We start from the raw sequence: 20,786 nt of genomic DNA on the forward strand, positions 1-20,786 counted from the left end.
ATTTTTTTTTTCGGATTTGTAGGTTGGTGTATACAGGATGTCTGATGAGACCATTGGTTGTTCACTGGCTGATGCTGCTTCTGCTCCTGCTTACTTGAATTATCTTGAAGCTGCTTCTCTTTCTCCGCCTTCATTGCATGTTGTTTATATCAATACATCTCTGGAGACAAAAGCTTTTGCGCATGAGCTTGTACCTACCATTACTTGCACTTCATCTAATGTTGTACAGACGATTCTGCAGGTCTTGTTTCTTGCTTTCACTCACTTTTTTTCTTCTTTTGCTTCATTCTTGATGTTCTAAACTCTTTCTCTGTCTCATGCCATTAGGCGTTTGCTCAAATGCCGGAGTTAAATGTTTGGTATGGTCCTGATTCTTACATGGGAGCCAATATTGTAAAGCTATTCCAGCAGATGACATTGATGACTGATGAAGAAATCGCCAAGATTCACCGTAAGCACAGCTTAAAAACCATTAAATCATTGCTGCCGCGTCTTCACTATTTCCAGGTAATTTTTGGCTTTTGTTGTTTGTGGCAGTACTCTAGTGTCAGAAGAAGTTTTTGCTTATATGATTGTGTTTCAGGAAGGAACATGTATTGTACATCATCTCTTCGGTCACGAGGTAGTGGAGAGATTAAAGTACATGTACTGTGACGCCTTTCTTACTGCTCACCTCGAGGTTCCAGGTGAAATGTTTTCACTAGCAATGGAAGCAAAGAAAAGAGACATGGGTGTTGTTGGATCCACACAAAACATACTGGACTTCATCAAGCAGAAGGTTCAAGAAGCAGTGGACCGGAATGTGGATGACCACCTACAGTTTGTTCTTGGAACAGAGTCAGGAATGGTAACTTCTATTGTCGCGGTGATCAGGAGTTTGCTACGTTCTTCTGCTAATTCAAAAGTGAAGGTTGAAGTAGTGTTTCCTGTATCATCAGAGTCGATGACAAAAACTTCTTCAGATAGTTCAAACTCCAATAAAGTTGGTGATGTGGCATTACCGGTTGTACCGGGAGTAGCAGGCGGTGAAGGCTGCTCTATTCATGGTGGATGTGCATCATGTCCATATATGAAGGTCAGTTCTTGCTTTATCATCAATTTGTTCGATATAGATCGCTAGATGAATCTCTTTACTCCACTAAATACAAAGCTTTTTGTGATAATGCAGATGAACTCGCTTAGCTCACTCTTGAAAGTTTGCCACAATCTACCTGATGTGGAAAACATATTCGGGGGATTCATAGCAGAGCGATTCAAAAAACAAACTCCTCAAGGAAAACTCATCGCAGATGTTGGGTGTGAGCCAATACTTCACATGAGGCACTTCCAAGTGAGTTATCAAATATGTTTCATCTCTTATAAAGTTTTTCAGTAATGTGATTAAAGTCCTGAATCTATATCCCGCTTTTGCAGGCGAATAAGGAGCTACCAGAGAAGCTTGTTCATCAGGTATTAAGTTGGGAGGGCAAGAGATGACTTGCCTATATGAACAAATTGGGAGAGTTTATTAGTTATCAACAAAGAAATAATGATCACAAAGAGATACACTACATTTATATACACAGAAGAGGCGTGTGGATATATTAGAGAGGCTTATTGATGTATTATTATTGTTGGGAGGCTCTTTGCAATGAGCTTAAAATGTGGCATTGTAACAAACTTGAAACGTTTTCTACATTTCTGTTGTAAACGTGTTTTACCTAAGTTGGTGATGCAAGGATCTCCTTTAACATGCATTTAATAACCAATATAGCAAATGGGGTTTACAGGGTGGGCCTAGCGCCTAACGAAAAAATCGGAGATTAAACGGGGATTAATCGGGAACTAGTTTTTGGATTATTTAATGAAATTAATAGTAAATTAAAAATATATAGTACTAAATATATTTATAATTATGTTTATGTGAAAAGTAAATATCAAATAAAATATAAAGCTATAGTATTTTTTTAAAAATTACGGTAAAAACATAAAAACGTAATATTAAGAAAACAAATTATGATTTTAATTAAAAGTTTGTACATTTGTTATTGTAAAACATCATAAACTCTTAATTTAAATATCTAAATAACAAAAAAATATATATTTGATTTATATTTTGCTCCAAAAATAATCGGTAGATACAAAATTATGCGGGAATTAATTGGATTAGACGGTATAATCAGATAATCGATGCTAGGTGGGGATTAGTCATTAATCGAGGCGGAGAGAGTGGGTCTAACGATTTTACGGAGCGTAATCGGTGCTAGGCGAGGATTTTTAAAACGAGGTCTACACGTATATAACAATTTTTTTTAGCATATTAAAACCTTAACTTTCTCCCTATCTACCAAAATACAGCTTTTGGATTTAAATGCTATTATTATTCCCCAAAAAAAGAAAAATCATCAAAAACTCTCATTATATGAAAATTCATAATCATATTGACAACAGTGTATGGACCCAATATAATTCTCGACATATACCATACCTATTCGAGTCTTGAGGGTCACGGGACATCTAAATTCAACATCCTAACTTCCTAAGTACAGTATTTGATCTTAACTTCAGTATCCGAAGCGTCACTGAACATACCCAAATAGTGGTGCTCATGGTGCTGATAATTAAATATATTTTTTTTTTGAAAAAATTGAGCAATAAACTGAAATGAACCTTAGAAAACAATCATATACGGTATGAAACATTTCATCAAATGCAAGTTCTTTAGAGGGAAAGAATTCACCACAAGACAAAAGTATACACGCCCATCCATCCTTTTGGGAAGCATACGACGCATTGAGTTAACAAACCAGTGTGTTCAAACTGTTTCATAATCATGTCCATGTGCAAACGTATCCGTTTTTATCAGCGGATGCCAATGGTTTCCCGATCCCACTCCAAGAACAACACAGTATAGGAGATGTTTGCTCCTTGAGAATGCTCACTATATTACCTTTAGACAGTGACCATACATGAACCGTCCCATCCGCAGATCCCGCGGCCACATAATCATCATCTGGACTTATACATGATCGGCTCCAATTCGATGCCAATCTGTTCCCTGATGCTCTCAGTGTCCCACATATTTCTAAAGTCCGGGTATCGAATACATTATGCACGTTGTCTCTCCCGCTCGTCAAGATCCTATTTCCATTCCGGGACAATGATACCGAGGTCACAGCAGAAGAATGTCCAGCTACTTCAGACAGAAGTTTACCAGTTTGAATATCCCATAACCTAAGATTCCCATCCATGTGGCCTGAGAATACCGTAAGCCCATCTATGCTGAGGCAGATTGCATTGCAGTTACTGGTAAAGAGTACGGTGTTAGTGCAGTAACCTTTCTGCAAATCCCAAAGTTTTATGGTACGGTCATATGCTGCACTGACAACATGTCGGCTGGAGAATTTGCTCACATCCACAGCACAAACCTTATCGGTGTGGCCTGTGAGTGTATGGCGTACCCTACCCGAGCTTACATCCCAAACAAACAAATTGTTTGAGCTGCTTGCTGCGATCACGGATTTATTGTCATGGGTTACGGCAAGATCAAGTATATTCCCCAAGGAACCGAATAAGCTTTTGATTAACGTCCCGCTATTGGTGTCCCACATTTTTACAGCTCGGTCTTGCCCACCAGTGAACAGAGTACCCGAGTTGTATTCAAAGATTATTGAACCACAGCCACCTTCATGAGCATGGATCCGGTGTCCACATGTTGACGGAATGGTTGACTCAACAAAGTGATCGGTTCCATCTTCATTGCGGCGGACAACGCCATCAACCTGTTGCCGAGCAAGATTTTCCAAACCATTTGCCTTCAGATTAGCTAGCATTTCTTCATAGAGATCATTTGCCTAAGTAAGAAAAAAGAATTAAGGCCAACCTAACGAAAGGGGTCTAATAAACTCTGCCATTAGAGACTCTCAATGAAAAGGAAGTCCTTATGTACCTCGTTAAGACGTTCAGCATCCTGCATCTTCTGTAACATCCACCGATCAATTAACATTTTATTCTCAGACTCTGCTTTTTGCGCTCTATCAGTCATCTCCTCCAGCTGAGACCGGATTTCCTGGTTTTCAGCAATAAGTACATCCACCGTCTTGGTCTTTTCCTCTAACTCTTCTTGTAATCGTGTACACTCTTCCCTACAGAACAACTCTAGTTTTAAGAATCGCACAACTTAATTCCTTACACTCAGTGCAAAACAATTCTTACCTTGTTTGGGTTAATTCCTTCTGCGTGTCATTAATTAACAACTCCTTCTCCTGTAAAGAAGCCTTTGAAGTTCTTGATTCAGCAACTTCTATCACAAGTTGTTCAGACAGTCGGGATTGAGCTTTGTAACATTGCTGTAACTCTGTTTCCAGCTTTTCTGTTTTCTCCTTCCATTCTGACCCCTACATGCAGAAAGACATAACCAGATCAGGAGTTCAGGACATGTTCCAGATAATTGTAGAGAGATAAGACCAAATCTACTGCCAAGCTGAACCAAATCAAAAGGATCCAATACAAACTTCGAGGCATGCTACTCAACTGAAGCAAGCATCAACATAAAACTAAACTAGACATACTTTTACACTACTCTGTGACAGAAACAGTACAACAACACAACCAAAAACACAAAGCAGATTAAGAGAAATGGATCAATGTTTTATATTATCCAGTGCAGGAGACACAAGCAGAGGTCAAGACAAACTCACAAAATGCACTGAACAAACAACATACAGAGAGCTACAATTTTGGTTAAGAAATCCAAAGAAGAACACTACATAGCATTTCTTGCAAAGTATTCCATAGTGCAAATTATATGAAAGAACCTTAAACCTTTCCATGTTTACTAGCAATATGAAGATGAAAATGGCGAAATATGAAGCAATTGATATTAGGAACGAACAAGGTTACCTGAGAAAGAATAGGCTTAGAGAGAGCAGAAAGCGCAGGAGCATGAGCTCCTTCTTCAAGAAGATGACGCTTACGCAAAGCTCTCAGAGCGTCTTTGATCGCTTCCATAGCTTTCTCCTCAAGTGACCTGAAAAAGTTCCGACGATCATCGGAATCAAAAAAAATTTCAAACAATCAGGGAAAAAAACCTTATTTAACAAAAATTCAAATCAAGACTTACATCTCTCTTGATCGATCAAAAAAAGAGTCGTGGAGTTAGGAATTAGGGTTTGAGCAGAGGTTGATTTTGATCGGAAACGGTGGCGACTATAAGTTCCACCGCCGCTTTACGATTCCCCAAAATTACAACAATACAAAAAAACTGCAATGTTTTTGGATTTTTCCCAACAAAATTAGTTTATTGATAAATTGATTAAAATCAGATTTTGTAATTAATGATTACTTAATGATTTTTGATCAATATATATAGTATTGAACAAGAAAATGAATTTGTCTACATGAATTTCGTAATTTCATTAATTTAAAATTGGTAAATTATATATTAATCATTTATTTATTATCACACTATTTTTTACGTGAAATTTTTGTTATAGTAGCAGCCGGAAAGCCACATCAAAATTTCAGCTTATTGGGCCTATAAAAGCCCATTTATATCGTTACCTGAAAAGAGAGTAGATCACGTCATGAGGCTACGTGGCGACATATGAATCCAACTGGTGTATGAACACAACGAACAGAGTAAACAGAACATGAGAGAAGAAACTAGAATCTAAAACAAAACAAAAAAGAATGAGAGCTCAGGTTTTAATATGCCCAACAATAACATTAAGAGCATATGGTCATCTCTGTCATACGCCACGTAGACTGTACCGCTACGGTTCATCATCTCAGTTTCTAAATCTCAATCTCTCTTGCTTCTCCCGTCGTCTCCTCACTTCCTTCTTCCACATGGAGGTATGTTTCAGTCTTATTCCCAACACTTTATCCTCACTGTGGTTACTTCTTAAGGATTTGGTTCAATTTGTGACTGGTGTGCTTATAGACGAATTTAATTTGTGGGGGTGATAGCAGTTTCAGAGTGGAGCTGGCTCGAGTGGCAAGAAATCAATGGTGGAAAATTTGAAGCGGTACGGTGTGATATCATCGAAAAGAGTAGCTCAAGTTATGGAAGATTTGGATAGAGGTCTCTTTTTACCAGCTGGTTCTTCAGCTTATGTTGATACTCCTGTGCCTATAGGTTATAATGCTACCATTTCTGCTCCGCATATGCATGCCACTTGCTTGCAACTCTTGGAAGATAAGCTTCAGCCCGGGATGCGTGCTTTGGATGTTGGTTCAGGTTACCTTTATACTTAATGTTATGTAATAGTCTAAGCTGTTTTGAGTTTTGTGGAGGAGTTGGGTTAACAATCAGCTATATGTTTGAAGGAACTGGGTACTTGACTGGCTGTTTTGCTCTGATGGTTGGAGCTGAGGGACGCGTTGTTGGCGTGGATCATATCCCTGAATTGGTTGATACGTCTATTAAGAATATAGAAAAGAGTGTCGCTGCTTCTTTGCTTAAGAAAGGATCTCTCTCCCTTCATGTGGGTGGTAGGTGTTTGCTTACCAAGTTCAAAACATTGCGTGTTTCACCCTCATGGATACATACTGAGGACTAGAACCTTCCCTTATGAGCAAACTTATCTTTTGACTCATTCTTATCTTATGGCAGATGGAAGAAAAGGTTGGCAAGAGTTTGCACCGTATGATGCAATACACGTAGGAGCAGCGGCATCAGAAATCCCGCAGCCACTTTTGGATCAGCTAAAACCCGGTGGGAGAATGGTGATTCCACTAGGAACTTATTTTCAAGAGCTCAAGGTAATTGACAAGAACGAAGATGGTTCCATCAAGGCACATACAGAAACTTCAGTCAGGTATGTGCCCCTCACTAGCCGTGACGAACAGTTAGGAGGATTCTAACCAAGAAACAAAACTCTATATCCCACATCTTAGTGTACATACATATAGAGGTTGTGTAATGTTTTGTAATATGTTTTGATGGGTAATAAAGAAAATATGTTTACAAAAGCTTGAACTCAAGTTTGATTTCGCATAGCTACATCGGAGTTGCAAGTGAGAACATTTACAATCATATCTCACAATATTAAGACTCACTGAACTTTCAAAATGCACGCCTTGGTCGTTCCGCAGCCACGTTCACTTTAATTGCTCTGCCTTCCAAATTCTGCAAACACAAAAGGAACAATTAGATAACAGAAAGCCACAGGCCACAAGAAGATAAACCAAATAAACTCATGGAGAGAGTGTTTCCTTTTTTACCTGTCCATCAAGAGCAGCAATGGCATCATTAAGTTCAGTCTCGTTAGACATTGTAACAAAGCCAAACCCACGCGAACGACCCGTCTCTCTATCGTACACCACTCGAGCATCAACCACTTTCCCGTGCTCGCTAAACACTTGTTCTAAACGACCATTATCCACATCCCATGGCAGATTCCCAACATAGATCCTAAACGCAGCATCATCATATACACGAGGTTGTCGTTCCGGTCTTGATCCTTTAGGAGCTGCTATGTTTACTGTCAAAAGCCTCCCATTCACTTCCTGCAGTTGTTGTACAAATCAACCTCAACAATCAACATCTAACTTTATAGACAATGATGATTAAATTGGCTTACATAGCGATTGAACTTCGCAACAGCTTTCTCTGCTTCTTCAACTGTACTCATTGTCACAAACCCAAATCCACGACTTTGATCAGTGTCCCTATTGTATATAACCTGCAATTCAAAACAGACCCATGAAACAAAAATCATTCCTTTAAAACAAATCAATCTATAAAACCAGATTTCAAAGCAGACCCATGAGACAAAATCATTCCTTTAAGGCCAATCACACTATAAAACAAGAAGTAACAATGCCCACACCATTTGGATTCAATGTCAAAAAAACACACAAATTAGAAATTTACCTCTGAAATCTCAACAGTACCAGCTTGCTCAAAGAGCATAGCCAAAGCTTGGCTATCAACATCGTACGGCAAGTTTCCGACGAACAATTTAGCCTCTTCCGGTGGCTCCGGGAATTCGCCACCGTCGCCTCCGATGCTCCCATCCTCACCTTCTTCTTCCTCAGCAGAATCCGAAGTTTGGGAAACAAAAGTAACAACAGGAGATGAGTTACGGAGAGTTTTGGATTTGAGAGAGAGTGGGAGATTAATGGGTCGTGAAGGGAAGTAAAAATTGGAGCGGTGAGGTTTAGAGGAAGAGATGTTGAAGATAGAAGGAATACAGAAAAGGGTCGAAGAGGAAGAATTGGACATAGCTAAAAGCTATGTTACAAGGTGAAGGTCGGAAGAAGAGTAAAAGTGAGAGAGGAGGAGGACGGGAGGGGGTTTGTAATTGACAGAAAGTGAAAGATTATAATTTCTCTCTTACTTCATTTTTTCATAAACGAGATGGGCTTTTCGTTTGGTAGATGATTATCTAAAGGTTTTTAATTTTATATTTACAAAAAAAAAAAAAATTGTTGAATAGTGTTTTTTTTGTTGTTGTTGAGGCTGGGTATATATATATTTTTTTGGTTGAGGCTGGGTATCTTTACTGAATTTTGGAAAATTTTACAATTTTTTGTTCTAGAATATATTTGGATCTAGCCTAGACAGTTATGTAATGTTGTTCAAAGAACTAAGATTTTAAAATCGTTGTATATGTAAGATTTTTTTTTATTTATTTATCATATTCACATATAGTGAAAATAGTTTGTTAAATATCGATTGCATGTACAATTCTCTAATATATGACCAAAACTATGTAAATTGTATTTTTGTAAATTAAAATACTTATATATCTCAAAACTAAAAAATTACTAGATAAATACCCGCTACGCTGCGAGAATATTTTAGAATTTTTTTAAATTTATTTTAAATTTAATATATTTTTTTTATCTAGTTACAAATTTTCAAACAAATTATTTAAAAGACTTATCGCTAGAACAACGTAAACGTTCGAAAATTGAATATCAAAAATTGCAGCATAATCTTGAATCCAATCCATAGTTAATCTCTACTACATAGGAATATAGGATAATGTGACTTAGTAGAATCGAACTCCAATGAAGTTGGTCGTAGAGATTGTGCTGTAACTACTTGACTAAATATATTTTTCAAACATCACAACATTATACTTATACAACATAAAATAAAATATGTATATTTAAGAATTTTAAAATAGAGCATTAATAAAAATATATTATTGAATAAAAAACACCAAAGAAATATTATCTCATTTAGTTGATGTTTCCCTGTATCATCTTGTACATAGATCTTATATTATAATGTTCTCATGTTTTAAAACAATGTATTGGGTTTAGAGCTTAATAAGTTATACCCCTCTGAATCTCTCAAAATCATTAAATTTCAAAAATTTATTCTCATAAGCATTTGCGGTTCTAAATTATAGCGAGTGGTTCACTAAAGAAATGAAAAGTAAATCACATAAACAATAAATAAAAATATATAATTTTTTTACTTATAATTTCTTATTATATATATTTGTAGATTTGCTGAACTATATATTGTTGCATATTGTATCAACCTCTATATAAATATACATTATTTTTCACACACTAATAATTCTTTAATTCATTAGCTTTAATTTCCCAGTATGAATAATTCTTTTGTTTAAATTTACAATTCTTTTTTAATTTTTGAATAACTTAGTGACTTATTTATAATTTGGTTTATAATTAAAGTTTATTAAAAATACTAAAATTATTATAAAATAAATTAATAAATTTCATATTGAAATATTTATTACTTTATGCATTTGACTTTTCACCAAAAAGTTAATCAAGTAATGTGATAATTTACAAAACATATGCTTTAGATCGTAGATCTTATATTATAATGTCCTCATGTTTTTAAAATGATGTATTGGGTTTAGAGCTTAATAAGTTATACCCCTCCTGAATCTCTCTAAATCATTAAATTTCAAAATTTTATTCTCGTAAGCATTTGCGGTTTTAAATTATAGCGAGTAATTCACTAAAGAAATAAAAAGTAAATCACATAAACAATAAATAAAAATATATTGTTTTTACTTATAATTTCTTATTATATATATTTGTAGATTTGCTGAACTATATATTGTTGCATATTGTATCAACCTCTATATAAATATACATTAATTTTCATACACTAATAATTCCTTAATTCATTAGCTTTAATTTCCCAATATGAATAATTCTTTTGTTTAAATTTACAATTCTTTTTTAATTTTTGAATAACTATTTAGTGACTTATTTAATATTTGACTTTTAAGTTTTCATTATAATCATATTCAGTTTTATTATATTTTCATAAATATTGTTGTTGGTGTTTTTGAATTTTTATAATTATATATTACATTTATTTTGGTATTTTTTTGTTGAGGTTGACAACGCTAAAGTGATTTACTAGCAATTCAGATGTTGAGGTTGATTGTGTATTGACAAAGCCAAGGTAAAATATTGATTATTGCATAACTTACATTTTAACTTTTCTTTTGTTAATTTGTTTGTGTATTATGTTATTCCCTTGTGGCTGCCCATGAATTTTTGAGGGTTTGAAAATAATTTTTATATTCTTGAAAGTTCAAATAAATAAGGTGAACAATGTTTTTTTATCAACGACATAATATTGCAACTGAATTAGATTTTTTTTTTAACTTTTTGTTTCTAATATATATGTAGGTATATCACAAGACATTTATGTAGTGTACTAGTGTTGCTCAAAGAATTGTGATTTGAAATCGTTGTTTATGTAAAAAGTTTATATCATAATTACATATGCTGCAAATAGTTTGAATATCATCATAATAGTATAGATCAAAATATCTCTAATGATAATATAATTGATGATACATTTTAATATATATATATATAATAACAATATAACAATAATTTCTTGTTTTCTCTCCAACTACATTGCCTAGACTGTTAATAATTAATAATCTACTACCCAAATAATGAGGTTGCCCATTTATTACCTAAATTGGGTTGTAATAACTTATTAGATTTTTATTCAGATTCTTGTAATCTTCCGGTATGGTTGAGAGAACCTTTGTATCTTGAACGATTTTATTCTGAATAAATTACCCTTTGCAGAAAAAAAATTTTATTCTGAATAAATTACCCTTTGCAGAAAAAAAAAATTAATAATCTACTACCAACAAACGCAAAAGGAACAAAATAATTCTAATTTTATGAAAACCAAGATCAGCTTTTGAAGTCTCTAGAATAGAGGACCTATGATGATTTTTGAACCAGGTCAACATAACTAAATACAAAAATTTGAGAGAGCAAATATGTTTTTTTTTCTCAATAACAATTAGGAAAATTGAAAAAATTACCCAGGTTATCTGAAAAAATTACCCAGCAAATATGTGTCCGCTCTCTGCCACAAATAATTCTCAAAATTTGATTTAAGATTTCTATGATTCAACTTATCATCAGTACATTAATTTAGCGTATGAAACTCACTCATCTAAAGTTATTCTTCTTAGAGCGAGTATAGAGCATACTTTTGAATATCTTGGAAATAAATATTTGAAATCATTCAGCAAGAACTAAACACATTTAAAACAAAAATTCCTCTGTTTCAGCAAGTAGGCAATTACAGAACAGATATATGAAAACATAATTTCTCAGTCAAACTAAACCAATATAATTAAGGAGATGCTAGCAGAACTACAACCTACTCCGATCGTACATTTGTTTTAGGAAAATTTCAATGACTTATAGAAAGCTTTATTTACATTTAGTAAAAAGACAGACCAAAAGCGAGTTCATCGATCATGATGTGGCCATGTGGGTCAGTTTCTTTCCTTTTCGGAAAGCTTATAAACATAACGAGCGTGTTGTTACCATCGATCAAAAGCTTCCAGCTGATGGACACTCAATAATTCCTCAAAGTCCACTTCTTCTACATTGAAGTATGAATAAAAGTATGAATGAAGTCAAATTACCAAGTCAAATTGTATAAAAATTCAAACATAAAAGTATGAATCACGGCTCTTACTTGTGGTAAGAATTCTGGACTATACACGAATTAATCCTTCATTGCATATGTGCCACTTTCATCCGAGTCTCACAAAGAGAGGTCGAGCCAGTCTCTTGATAATAACCACAAGCATACGAGATAAGACCAATCATAATATTATATCTTATATTTTATTTAAAAAATGAATCAAAATTAAATTAATAATCAAAACAGATTAAGGAAAATTCTGTATACTTATAATTAATAAAAGTTAAATATTGGCTTGGTTTAGATTTTTAAAATTAGAACACAATTCTGTGTCAGTTTGGATTTACAAATAAGCTGATTAGAGTTCAGATTTTACAATTAAAACAAAATTATATGTTGGTTTGAGTTTACAAATAATAAGTTCCTCACATTAAATCACAAGGTCAAGGTAAATTATTAATAAAAGACCAATGTACTTGATGTTTGGAAGAGACAAATTTTTTGTTTTCTTGACTCTCACATAACAATTTTTGTACTGCAGTTCTGTGGAGTTGCAGTTGCATCGGTAGGAATGATCAAGCGAGAACTGAGAAGAGTCACTGGTGATTTGTTTTAATATTTTTTACAAATAATCTTTTTTTTTTTAATTTCTGATGAAATATTATATTTATTTAGATTTTTTTGAACTTATATGCGATGTGCCATTAAATTTACATCGGGTTAGTGTTAACTGGAATCTTATTTTTTTGTAATTGTTTATTTCCTAATCTCCTCGATCATATTCATACTTCATTTTCTTCCATCTTTAATGAGTAAAATGGTTACGTAGAAGATATATAAACAAATCTTTCATTATCATTGATTTGTTTTAAGTTAAAAAAAAAAAAAATTCAGCCGTAAGCGTTAGCAACTTTTGGATTTCAGTGGTTCTAAGCGGTTAAGAACGGTTGAAAGCAATTAAAAATGGTTTATATGATTAATATCAATTGTTAGCAACTACTACCAAGTAGGAAAACCAATCAACACCTTAGTCTTAGTCTTGCTCTTTCACCCTCTTAGAGCATTCCCATCGGTATAATCGATGGGATCTGTTTAGTTTCTTTATTAATAAAATGAAAAAAAAATAAAGTTTTAATCCTTTTATTTCTTTGAACTGTGTCTCTGCACAGATGAAAATAGATACTCAGAGACCCTCAACGTGTCAAAACTCTATTGTTTGTGTTTGTTTTTTTTTCTTTTCTTTTTTTCTGCATTTGCCTCTCTCTCTCTCTCTCTCTCTCTCTCTCGACACAAACGAAGAGTGGAAAGCAAAAATCGATTTCCAGACAAAATTGATTCACAACCCAATCGATTGATTCACAACCCAATCGAAGATCTTATCGATTTCCAGACAAAATTGATGTCTCCTCATCGTCTTCTTTTGATGTCCGATTCCGCTTAGTTCTTCTCTGTTAGGTAAGAAGCTGATTTGGTTGACACAATCAAAGTAATTGCTGAATAATCTTTGTTTTCTACAAGTCCACATACGTCTGGTTTTTGAGTGAATCTGTTTGTTTCAAATTGTTTTGAGTAGAATCTGTTTTGAGTGAATCTGTTTTGAGGAGCTAATTTTGGGTATTAAACTTTTGATTTGTGAGGGATAAAATTGAAAATTGGGATTGTAAAGCAGAAGTAATGAGCTCCAATGGTTGTGGCGACGTCTATAGCACCAAAAGCTTTTGGTGAGTCTCACTCAAATTATGTATTTAATTTTGTAATTTTCAGAGCTTCTATGTTTGAATTGTTTTTGAGAGGTTTATCGGGTTTGTTTTTAGATGGTTCGCGAGAGATATAAAATGACTTGCAGTTGGAGAATTGGAGGCTACGAATGTCAAGTTTTGAAGCATTGGGACTGAAGCCACTGTCATGGCTTTCTTAGTCGAAGGTTTGTTATTCCTCAGACTTGTATCTACTTCAGCTTCAGCTTTGCTTCTCTTCTTACGATTCTTAAACATTAAAGCTGTTTGTTTAGTTGTTGGTTGAATTATATTTCTTGCTAGAACAAAATTTAGGGAATTAAATTGTCAAAACTATAAACAAGAAACAGAAAGTCTTACATTGTGTTTTGTGGACGTTTTGGTTTTAGTTGTTGGCCTCATAACATTGCGGTTACATTGTACAAAACTTAGTTAAAGCAGTCTTGATTCGCCTCTTGTTTTGGTTACCTTGTAAGTCTTTGTTTAAGTCTTGTTTGGTTGTTGACATTGATAGCTTGTTTTGTCACACTTTAAACACTAATTGCTTGGTAGTTGTAATAATTAAGCACTTATTGTCGAGTAAGTGCTTAAACTCAATGCTAGGTAGTTGTGTGTTATGTCACACTTAAAAACAACAAGCACTTAAACCTTACCTAACCACTTTACCATAAACACAACAACCAAACACTAGAAACACTTAAACGCTTGAACTATATATATGCCGCTTGTTGTTCTCTATCCACCAAACCAATTCTTCTTTTCTCCATTTTTCATATAGTTTAGGCTATGGGTTCTAGCAATTCTTATAGTTTTCCTATAAACTTTACCAATCTCTTGAATAGCCAACAAGACATGAATAATCCAGAATCTCTTCCTTCTTTTTCTCCTCCTATTCAAATAAGCTCATCACCTATCCCTCAGTTCAGTTCACAATTTAGTGATGTCCAAGACCTAGATGATAACACAAAAGAAGCTAGACACAGATGGACTCCGCAAGAAGATGTTGTCTTGATCAGTGGTTGGTTAAACACCAGCAAAGATCCAGTCGTGAGCAATGGGCAAAAGCTAGGTTCTTTTTGGGATCGAATAGCATTCTATTATGGAGCAAGTGAAGCAGTAGCGGGTAAACCAAAGAGAGGAGCCAGTCAATGTAAGCAAAGATGGAAAAAAATCAATGAGACTGTCAACAAGTTTGTAGGATGCTACAACCAAGCTTCGAGTCGGAGAAGTAGTGGCCAGTCTGAAGATGATGTTCTCCAAATGGCAAACGAGTTGTACTTCAATGATCAGAAAGTGAAGTTCAACCTAGAGCATGCTTGGAGGGAGCTACGCCACGAGCAGAAGTGGTGTACTTCTAATGCTTATAGAGGATATGAAAACTCCAAAAGAACTAAGCTTGATGTGAGTGGCACATACTCCTCAAGCTCAAATACAACATCTCGTGTTGAGGAAGAAACTGAAGAACGCCCTCCAGGTGTCAAGGCATCCAAAAGCAAAACAAAGAAGACTGCTCGTGGTGAAGCTACTCAAGGTGATTCCTTGCCAAAGTTACAGCAGGCGTGGGAGATCAGAGAGAAAGAAATAGCTGCGAGAGAAAGAATATCAAAGTAGTGACTTCTAGAGACTCTCGTCGGCAGAACTGATCTATCTGAACCTGATCTCAACCTGAGAAAGAAGCTAGTAGATGAGATGTTAGGATAATTTGGTTACTACTTATTCGTAATAGTCTGTTTCAGGTTTGTGTCTTAATTATTGTCTTCTTTAGGAGCCGTTTACTAGTCCTGAAATCAATCTTCTTGTTTGTGTCTTGTTTATGAGTCGTTTCTATTAGTCAAATCTTATGTTTCATGTTTCTTCTTGTTTGTGTCTTGTCTATGAGGTGTTTTTATTACTCAAATCCTATTGCTTTTAATGTTACGTGACACATTCATAATAGTCAACAACGAGCTCCAACTGATAATTGTAAACAATATTGTCTTTCTCTAAATGTACTTCGATAAGAGCCTTTTCACCAATTGGAGAACTACTATGCGACCACTATTTGGTCGTTTTATGTTTTATTAGCAATGGAACAAGAATCTCAGCTTTATGATTTGTTATGCTAGGTTTGTTTCTTCCTTTTTTTTGTGAAACAAAACATGTGTGTGGTCTGATTGTTTATGTTATGTTATGCAGCAAACCCGTGATTGGGAGTAGTCGGCACAAGACAATAAAGACTCTGCACAAGACAACCCGTGATTGGGAGCAGTCGGCACAAGACAACAAGACAACCCATACAAGACAACCAGTGTTTGTGAGCAGTTGGCACAAGACAACACTCCAGTATGCTTGTTTTTTTCTAAACCCTGTTTCATGGTTTGTTTTTTTGTAACCCGTGAACAAGACAACCCGTGGCTAATTTGTGTTTTTCTTTCCCAACTTGAGTTGAATCAACGTGTATATATAGTGTTGATGATCTGCTTCTCTATTTTGTAAAAACAAGACAACCCGTTGCTACTTCTTTCTTTTAAGTTTTACATATTTTCTCCCAAATCTCTCTTGCTAGCTCCCAATTATTTTTCTCACCATAAAATCCTAGGAATTTTATATTCCAACGACATGTCATCTCCAGATTTAGATGATGAGTATGATGAAATTTTTGATGAAAATTTTGATAGACTATTTCAAAATTGCCTAGATGATTATGGCAATGATCAAGAGACAACTAGTTCAAGGCAGCCAAGAGCTTTTATTGAAAGAGGACGCGAGGAAGGTCACACTCTTTTATGGAATGATTATTTCCGCGAAAAGGCTACTTACTCTCACGCTAGTTTCCGTCGTCGTTTCCGAATGAACAAGTCATTGTTCATACGTATTGTTGATGCATTATCCAATGAAGTACCATATTTCCAACAAAGAAGAGATGCTACGGGAAGGTTGAGTCTCTCTGCATTACAAAAGTGTACAGCAGCCATTCGTATTTTGGCATATGGTTGTGCAGCTGATGCGGTGGATGAATACCTCCGCCTCGCAGGTAGCACCACAGTGCTATGCTTGGAAATTTTTGTGGAGGGAATTATATATTTGTTTCAGGATACGTACCTAAGAAGACCTACGTCAGAGGATCTCCAACGATTACTCAATCAAGGAGAGGCACGCGGATTTTCCGGAATGATAGGAAGCATTGATTGTATGCATTAGGAATGTTAGAATTGCCCACCAGCTTGGAAAGGACAGTATTCTCGTGGATCTGGAAAACCTACAATCGTTTTAGAGGTTGTGGCTTCCCAAGATCTCTGATTTGGCATGAATTTTTTGGACTTCCAGGTACTTTAAATGATATCAATGTTCTTGACCGTTCACCAGTTTTTGATGACATAATAGAAGGTCGAGCTCCGAGAGTAGATTACTTTGTCAATGGTCGACATTACAATATAGCTTACTACCTCACTGATGGTATATATCCGAGATGGGCAACATTCATCCAATCAATTTCACTTCCACAAGATCCGAAAGCATCATTATTTGCTCAATGTCAAGAATCTTGCCGAAAAGATGTTGAACGTACTTTCGGAGTCTTGCAAGCTCGATTTGCAATTGTTAAAAATCCAGCACTTTTTTTGGATAAGGCAAAAATAGGAAAGATCATGAGAGCATGTATCATATTGCACAATATGATTGTAGAAGATGAACGAGATGGATACAGTCTGTACAACATAGCAATATTCTATCGAGGAGAAGGAAGCGGGACTTCACATGTCGATTTAGCATATTCTACCGAAAAGATTACCGATCTGAACAATGTGATGACCGCTTGGAATCAAGTTCGTGATACAGTGATACATCGACGGTTGAAAGCTGATTTGGTTGAACATATCTGGCAAAAATTTGCCACAACTCAAGATTAAACCGATGTTAATTAAGTTATGTGATAATGCTTTTATATGTTTCTATCATTCTATGTTTTTGTTTTTTTTATTGTATCCAGTTTTTAGTTTGTTTTTGTTTTTTTATCATTGTAATATATGTTTTAAAGTTTTAATAATGTATATTTTTTAATTAAATGTATTATACTATACCTACAATTTCTAGTTTTATTTTCTTAATATTGTATACATTATATACCAACATTTATAACATTATACCAACATTTAAAACACAATTATAATAAAAAGTTTTTAAGACACCCATGTTTAAGGATGACCAATGGAAGGAGATAAAATAGAAACATTGGATTAAGGATCAAAACTTAATTAATATTTTTTTATTCTTATTAAAAGTTTAAGACATTAAGATGAGTATCACCAATGGGCATTTAGAGTGTTAAGCGTTAGTTAATAGTTATTGTCTAAAAAGGTAAGTCAGAAAGGTCAAAACCGTCAGACCGACTCTTTCTTCAGTTCCCATCAGATAGATTCAAATCTACCGTCGCGTCTTCCTCGTCCAAAAATATAAATAACCAAATAATTGATCAGTCAAACTTAAATATCATTTTACAGAAGTCCTCTAATCATGATCAATTAAATAAAATTTTATTTTTCCATTGTGTATATGTAATATGAAAAGGTCACTTTTGGTGACTAACGACTTATATACAATTTAAATATTAAAAAGAAATTAATGAGTAAATTATATTTTCTCTTATGTTAATATACTAAACCCATTTATCAAATTGCACAGCGGATACTAAAAAAAAAAAACAAACAAACAAAACAGACACTAACTTAACCAACCAAAACCAACAATTTAAGCCAAATCCGATAATATTATATGCCAATAAACAATCAGTTCCCGTAACAAGACTCAAGTGGTTTTTTTTTTTTTTTTTTTCATGAATTACTAAGAGGTTTCGAGTCTAAACCCATACATTCGTTTATGCCAGAGACTCAAGTAACTTTTAATAATTTCACAAGTGCCAATATCAATGGATACACAAGTCATACGTGTACGCTTGGAATCAATTCAATCTAATTTTATGCAGCTTTGACAATTATTCATTTTTTGAAACAAAAATCTAATCATTATTTATCCATTCAAATAGTCCTATATGATTCATATTCAAATTCTATATTTCTGTAAACCTTCTGTGGAATATTCAATATACTCTAATTGTTCGTGACTATTCATATTGAATTTAAGCACTTAGATCAATGGATTGTATTCATAAAAGACTTACTCTTCTGTTGCTTTAGAAACATACTCAAAACTAAAGCTCTCACAATCTTTCAAAACTCATAACTTATGCAACACATTGAGATCTCCTTGTATAGAGAAACTTAGACAAATCCTAATCATATCATGCAACACATATGATTAAAAAACTCCTAAATATTTCTTATAATCCTAATCCCTTTAGAAACCACAACTTGGTAGGATTAGGTTAAGCTTGTGACTCAAGCTATCATCAAGCTTAAGTCAACATAGAAACTTCTTCAAGATTATTGAACTGCTGTCAATATTGTTTGCAGCTTCAACTATAATCAAAGAACTTTCTTCATTTCAAATCCCTCATATCAACTGTTCACCATGCAAACAAGGCAAGGAGCCGAATCCCGAGTGTTTCTGTGTGTATCCATTCACAGGAACACTCTACTTCATAATACCTTCCTTCTCTGCTTTAGTGAATTACACGACCTACTTCTCGATTCTCCAGAACGAGATGGCGGAGTTCCTTCAGCGATTTAATCACCCGGTGGAAACTATAGTGATCAGAAACATAAGAGGGAACAAAGATATTGCTGTTTTTCCATGGCAAAGAGGGCTTCTCACATATGGGAATGACATATATTGGCTTCGTCTTTAGCAAGAATGATTATAAGCCGCCAGCCTTGTTTGGCAGTTACACCTTCAAAGCTGATATGTACCACAAGTTCTATGGTATGTTCTCATGCACACGTTTTAAACTATTATTTGTTCGATAATATAATCTATGTGGTGATAGGAGCTTCCAAGTCACCACATAAGGAGATCATCATATTGGAACATCAGTTGGAGCTCCTCAGTGCCGTGCGTAGATTCATATAGGCTTACGGTAAAAAAAAATGGTTTTGTTCTTAAGAAAACTTATAATATATATATACTAGATGGTTACCCATACAATACGTAGATGATATGTATTTTTAATATTTATATATTTATATTATTTTGTAACTATGATAAAATCATATATATATATATATAAATTATTTGATCGTTTGATACATTGAGTATAGTTTACATTAAATTTTTTATAAATATAAATTTTAGGTGTGATTGTTTATATATGGCAACAAATTAGACATTTTTTGGTTTTTTGAAGTGTTGAATATATATTAACAAAAAATTAAGCAAAAACATATGCAAAATATGAACAAAACATAAGTAAAATATTTTTAGGTATGTGTTTTATAATGTATTACATGTTTGAAAGTAAAATTGAAAAACTACATGAAAGTTGAAAGTTTGCAACTACACTAACAAAATGCTATTGTGACAATAAAAATAGATGATATGATATTTGAGAGTCTATTTTATGTGTTATTAAGCATTACCATTTTGTTAGTTCATTAAAAATAGAGAAAAGTACTCAAACAACACTTATAAGTTGTTTGTTTACTCAAACAACACTTGCAACCAAACTTTTACTCAAACAACATATATAATTTGGAAAAAGACGTTAAAGCTTTAGGTCAAACTGTTATTTACAATCATGCCATTATAGTTAAAAATAAACCTTTTACTTTTTGTGTTATATACTTCATGCCATTAGTTAAAAAATAAAAGGATTAAAATCGACAATATAAACAAATTATTTTGCTCATATTATAAGAGCAAATTAAAGAGAAGAATCACACCAAATATGCATGTAATCGGTGGTGGAGCTTCCTAGAGTTGATGATTTTTGGAGAAGATTTGAAGAGCTTCATTCTAGAACCGGAAGAATTTGATGCATCTCTTGGATGGATCTGAGATCGGCAGAATAAAATTAACAGAAGAAGAGAAGTTCTCCATTGATCAAAGGATGAATCAATCAATCTAGGAACAAATCTATAGTTTGGTTTGTTGGTTTTTTTTGATCTTTTGTAATATTTATATTTTTCTGATGATAGATTCGATTAAAATGCCAATTTTAATGTTAAGGTTTGAACTGGTTTTGGGAGATTTTCGAATTATTTTAATTGTTCACATGTCTCAATTTG

The 20,786-nt window shown here is 34.1% G+C and overlaps 6 protein-coding genes across 6 annotated transcripts in view; 4 read left to right on the plus strand and 2 right to left on the minus strand.

The window, feature by feature from the left end:
- LOC104761012 (quinolinate synthase, chloroplastic) overlaps positions 1-1,736 on the plus strand; it is a 3,979-nt gene extending 2,243 nt beyond the window's left edge. Inside the window, exons 3-7 of the mRNA XM_010484030.1 lie at positions 23-241; positions 328-507; positions 584-1,075; positions 1,169-1,330; positions 1,414-1,736. Coding sequence (XP_010482332.1) covers positions 23-241; positions 328-507; positions 584-1,075; positions 1,169-1,330; positions 1,414-1,476 — 1,116 coding nt within the window. The 3' untranslated portion in view covers positions 1,477-1,736. The remainder of the gene's footprint in view (positions 1-22; positions 242-327; positions 508-583; positions 1,076-1,168; positions 1,331-1,413) is intronic.
- On the minus strand, positions 2,635-5,297 carry LOC104761013 (autophagy-related protein 16). The gene is made up of 5 exons (XM_010484031.2): positions 5,102-5,297; positions 4,882-5,008; positions 4,195-4,376; positions 3,929-4,124; positions 2,635-3,833 (listed from the first exon to the last, which is right to left on the minus strand). Coding segments are annotated over exons 1-5 (1,530 nt in total). The 5' UTR covers positions 5,104-5,297; the 3' UTR covers positions 2,635-2,810.
- Positions 5,614-6,954, plus strand: LOC104761015 (protein-L-isoaspartate O-methyltransferase 2-like). Its single transcript, XM_010484033.2, has 4 exons — positions 5,614-5,835; positions 5,953-6,220; positions 6,310-6,474; positions 6,596-6,954. The coding sequence occupies exons 1-4, from the start codon at positions 5,671-5,673 to the stop codon at positions 6,844-6,846; spliced, it is 849 nt and encodes a 282-aa protein (XP_010482335.1). The 5' UTR covers positions 5,614-5,670; the 3' UTR covers positions 6,847-6,954.
- On the minus strand, positions 6,867-8,345 carry LOC104761014 (RNA-binding protein CP31B, chloroplastic-like). The gene is made up of 4 exons (XM_010484032.2): positions 7,859-8,345; positions 7,566-7,667; positions 7,207-7,491; positions 6,867-7,111 (listed from the first exon to the last, which is right to left on the minus strand). Exons 1-4 carry the CDS (start codon positions 8,207-8,209, stop codon positions 7,049-7,051), a joined length of 801 nt encoding a protein of 266 aa, XP_010482334.1. The 5' UTR covers positions 8,210-8,345; the 3' UTR covers positions 6,867-7,048.
- On the plus strand, positions 14,416-15,240 carry LOC104763321 (glutathione S-transferase T3-like). Its single transcript, XM_010486708.1, has one exon. The coding sequence runs from the start codon at positions 14,416-14,418 to the stop codon at positions 15,238-15,240; it is 825 nt and encodes a 274-aa protein (XP_010485010.1).
- On the plus strand, positions 16,228-17,516 carry LOC104763322. Its single transcript, XM_010486709.1, has 2 exons — positions 16,228-16,642; positions 16,975-17,516. Exons 1-2 carry the CDS (start codon positions 16,228-16,230, stop codon positions 17,514-17,516), a joined length of 957 nt encoding a protein of 318 aa, XP_010485011.1.

Source organism: Camelina sativa, chromosome 18 (genome assembly GCF_000633955.1).
Source record: "Camelina sativa cultivar DH55 chromosome 18, Cs, whole genome shotgun sequence".
Taxonomy (NCBI): domain Eukaryota; kingdom Viridiplantae; phylum Streptophyta; class Magnoliopsida; order Brassicales; family Brassicaceae; genus Camelina; species Camelina sativa.

What these genes read in the sequence shown, in the direction of transcription:
- LOC104761013 (XM_010484031.2), bottom strand. An exon ending in CTAAGCCTATTCTTTCTCAG is followed by an intron (nt 4,377 to 4,881) that starts GTAACCTTGTTC and finishes TTCTGCATGTAG; the next exon opens with GGGTCAGAATGGAAGGAGAA. An exon ending in AAGGAATTAACCCAAACAAG is followed by an intron (nt 4,125 to 4,194) that starts GTAAGAATTGTT and finishes GTTGTTCTGTAG; the next exon opens with GGAAGAGTGTACACGATTAC.
- LOC104761015 (XM_010484033.2), top strand. Translation starts at nt 5,671, where the DNA reads ATGAGAGCTCAGGTTTTAATATGCCCAACAATAACATTAAGAGCATAT. An exon ending in CTTCCTTCTTCCACATGGAG is followed by an intron (nt 5,836 to 5,952) that starts GTATGTTTCAGT and finishes GGGTGATAGCAG; the next exon opens with TTTCAGAGTGGAGCTGGCTC. An exon ending in TGCTTTGGATGTTGGTTCAG is followed by an intron (nt 6,221 to 6,309) that starts GTTACCTTTATA and finishes ATATGTTTGAAG; the next exon opens with GAACTGGGTACTTGACTGGC.
- LOC104761014 (XM_010484032.2), bottom strand. Translation starts at nt 8,209, where the DNA reads ATGTCCAATTCTTCCTCTTCGACCCTTTTCTGTATTCCTTCTATCTTC. An exon ending in GTACTGTTGAGATTTCAGAG is followed by an intron (nt 7,668 to 7,858) that starts GTAAATTTCTAA and finishes TTTGAATTGCAG; the next exon opens with GTTATATACAATAGGGACAC. An exon ending in TTGCTGCTCTTGATGGACAG is followed by an intron (nt 7,112 to 7,206) that starts GTAAAAAAGGAA and finishes TTGTGTTTGCAG; the next exon opens with AATTTGGAAGGCAGAGCAAT.
- LOC104763321 (XM_010486708.1), top strand. Translation starts at nt 14,416, where the DNA reads ATGGGTTCTAGCAATTCTTATAGTTTTCCTATAAACTTTACCAATCTC.
- LOC104763322 (XM_010486709.1), top strand. Translation starts at nt 16,228, where the DNA reads ATGTCATCTCCAGATTTAGATGATGAGTATGATGAAATTTTTGATGAA. An exon ending in TGAATACCTCCGCCTCGCAG is followed by an intron (nt 16,643 to 16,974) that starts GTAGCACCACAG and finishes ACCGTTCACCAG; the next exon opens with TTTTTGATGACATAATAGAA.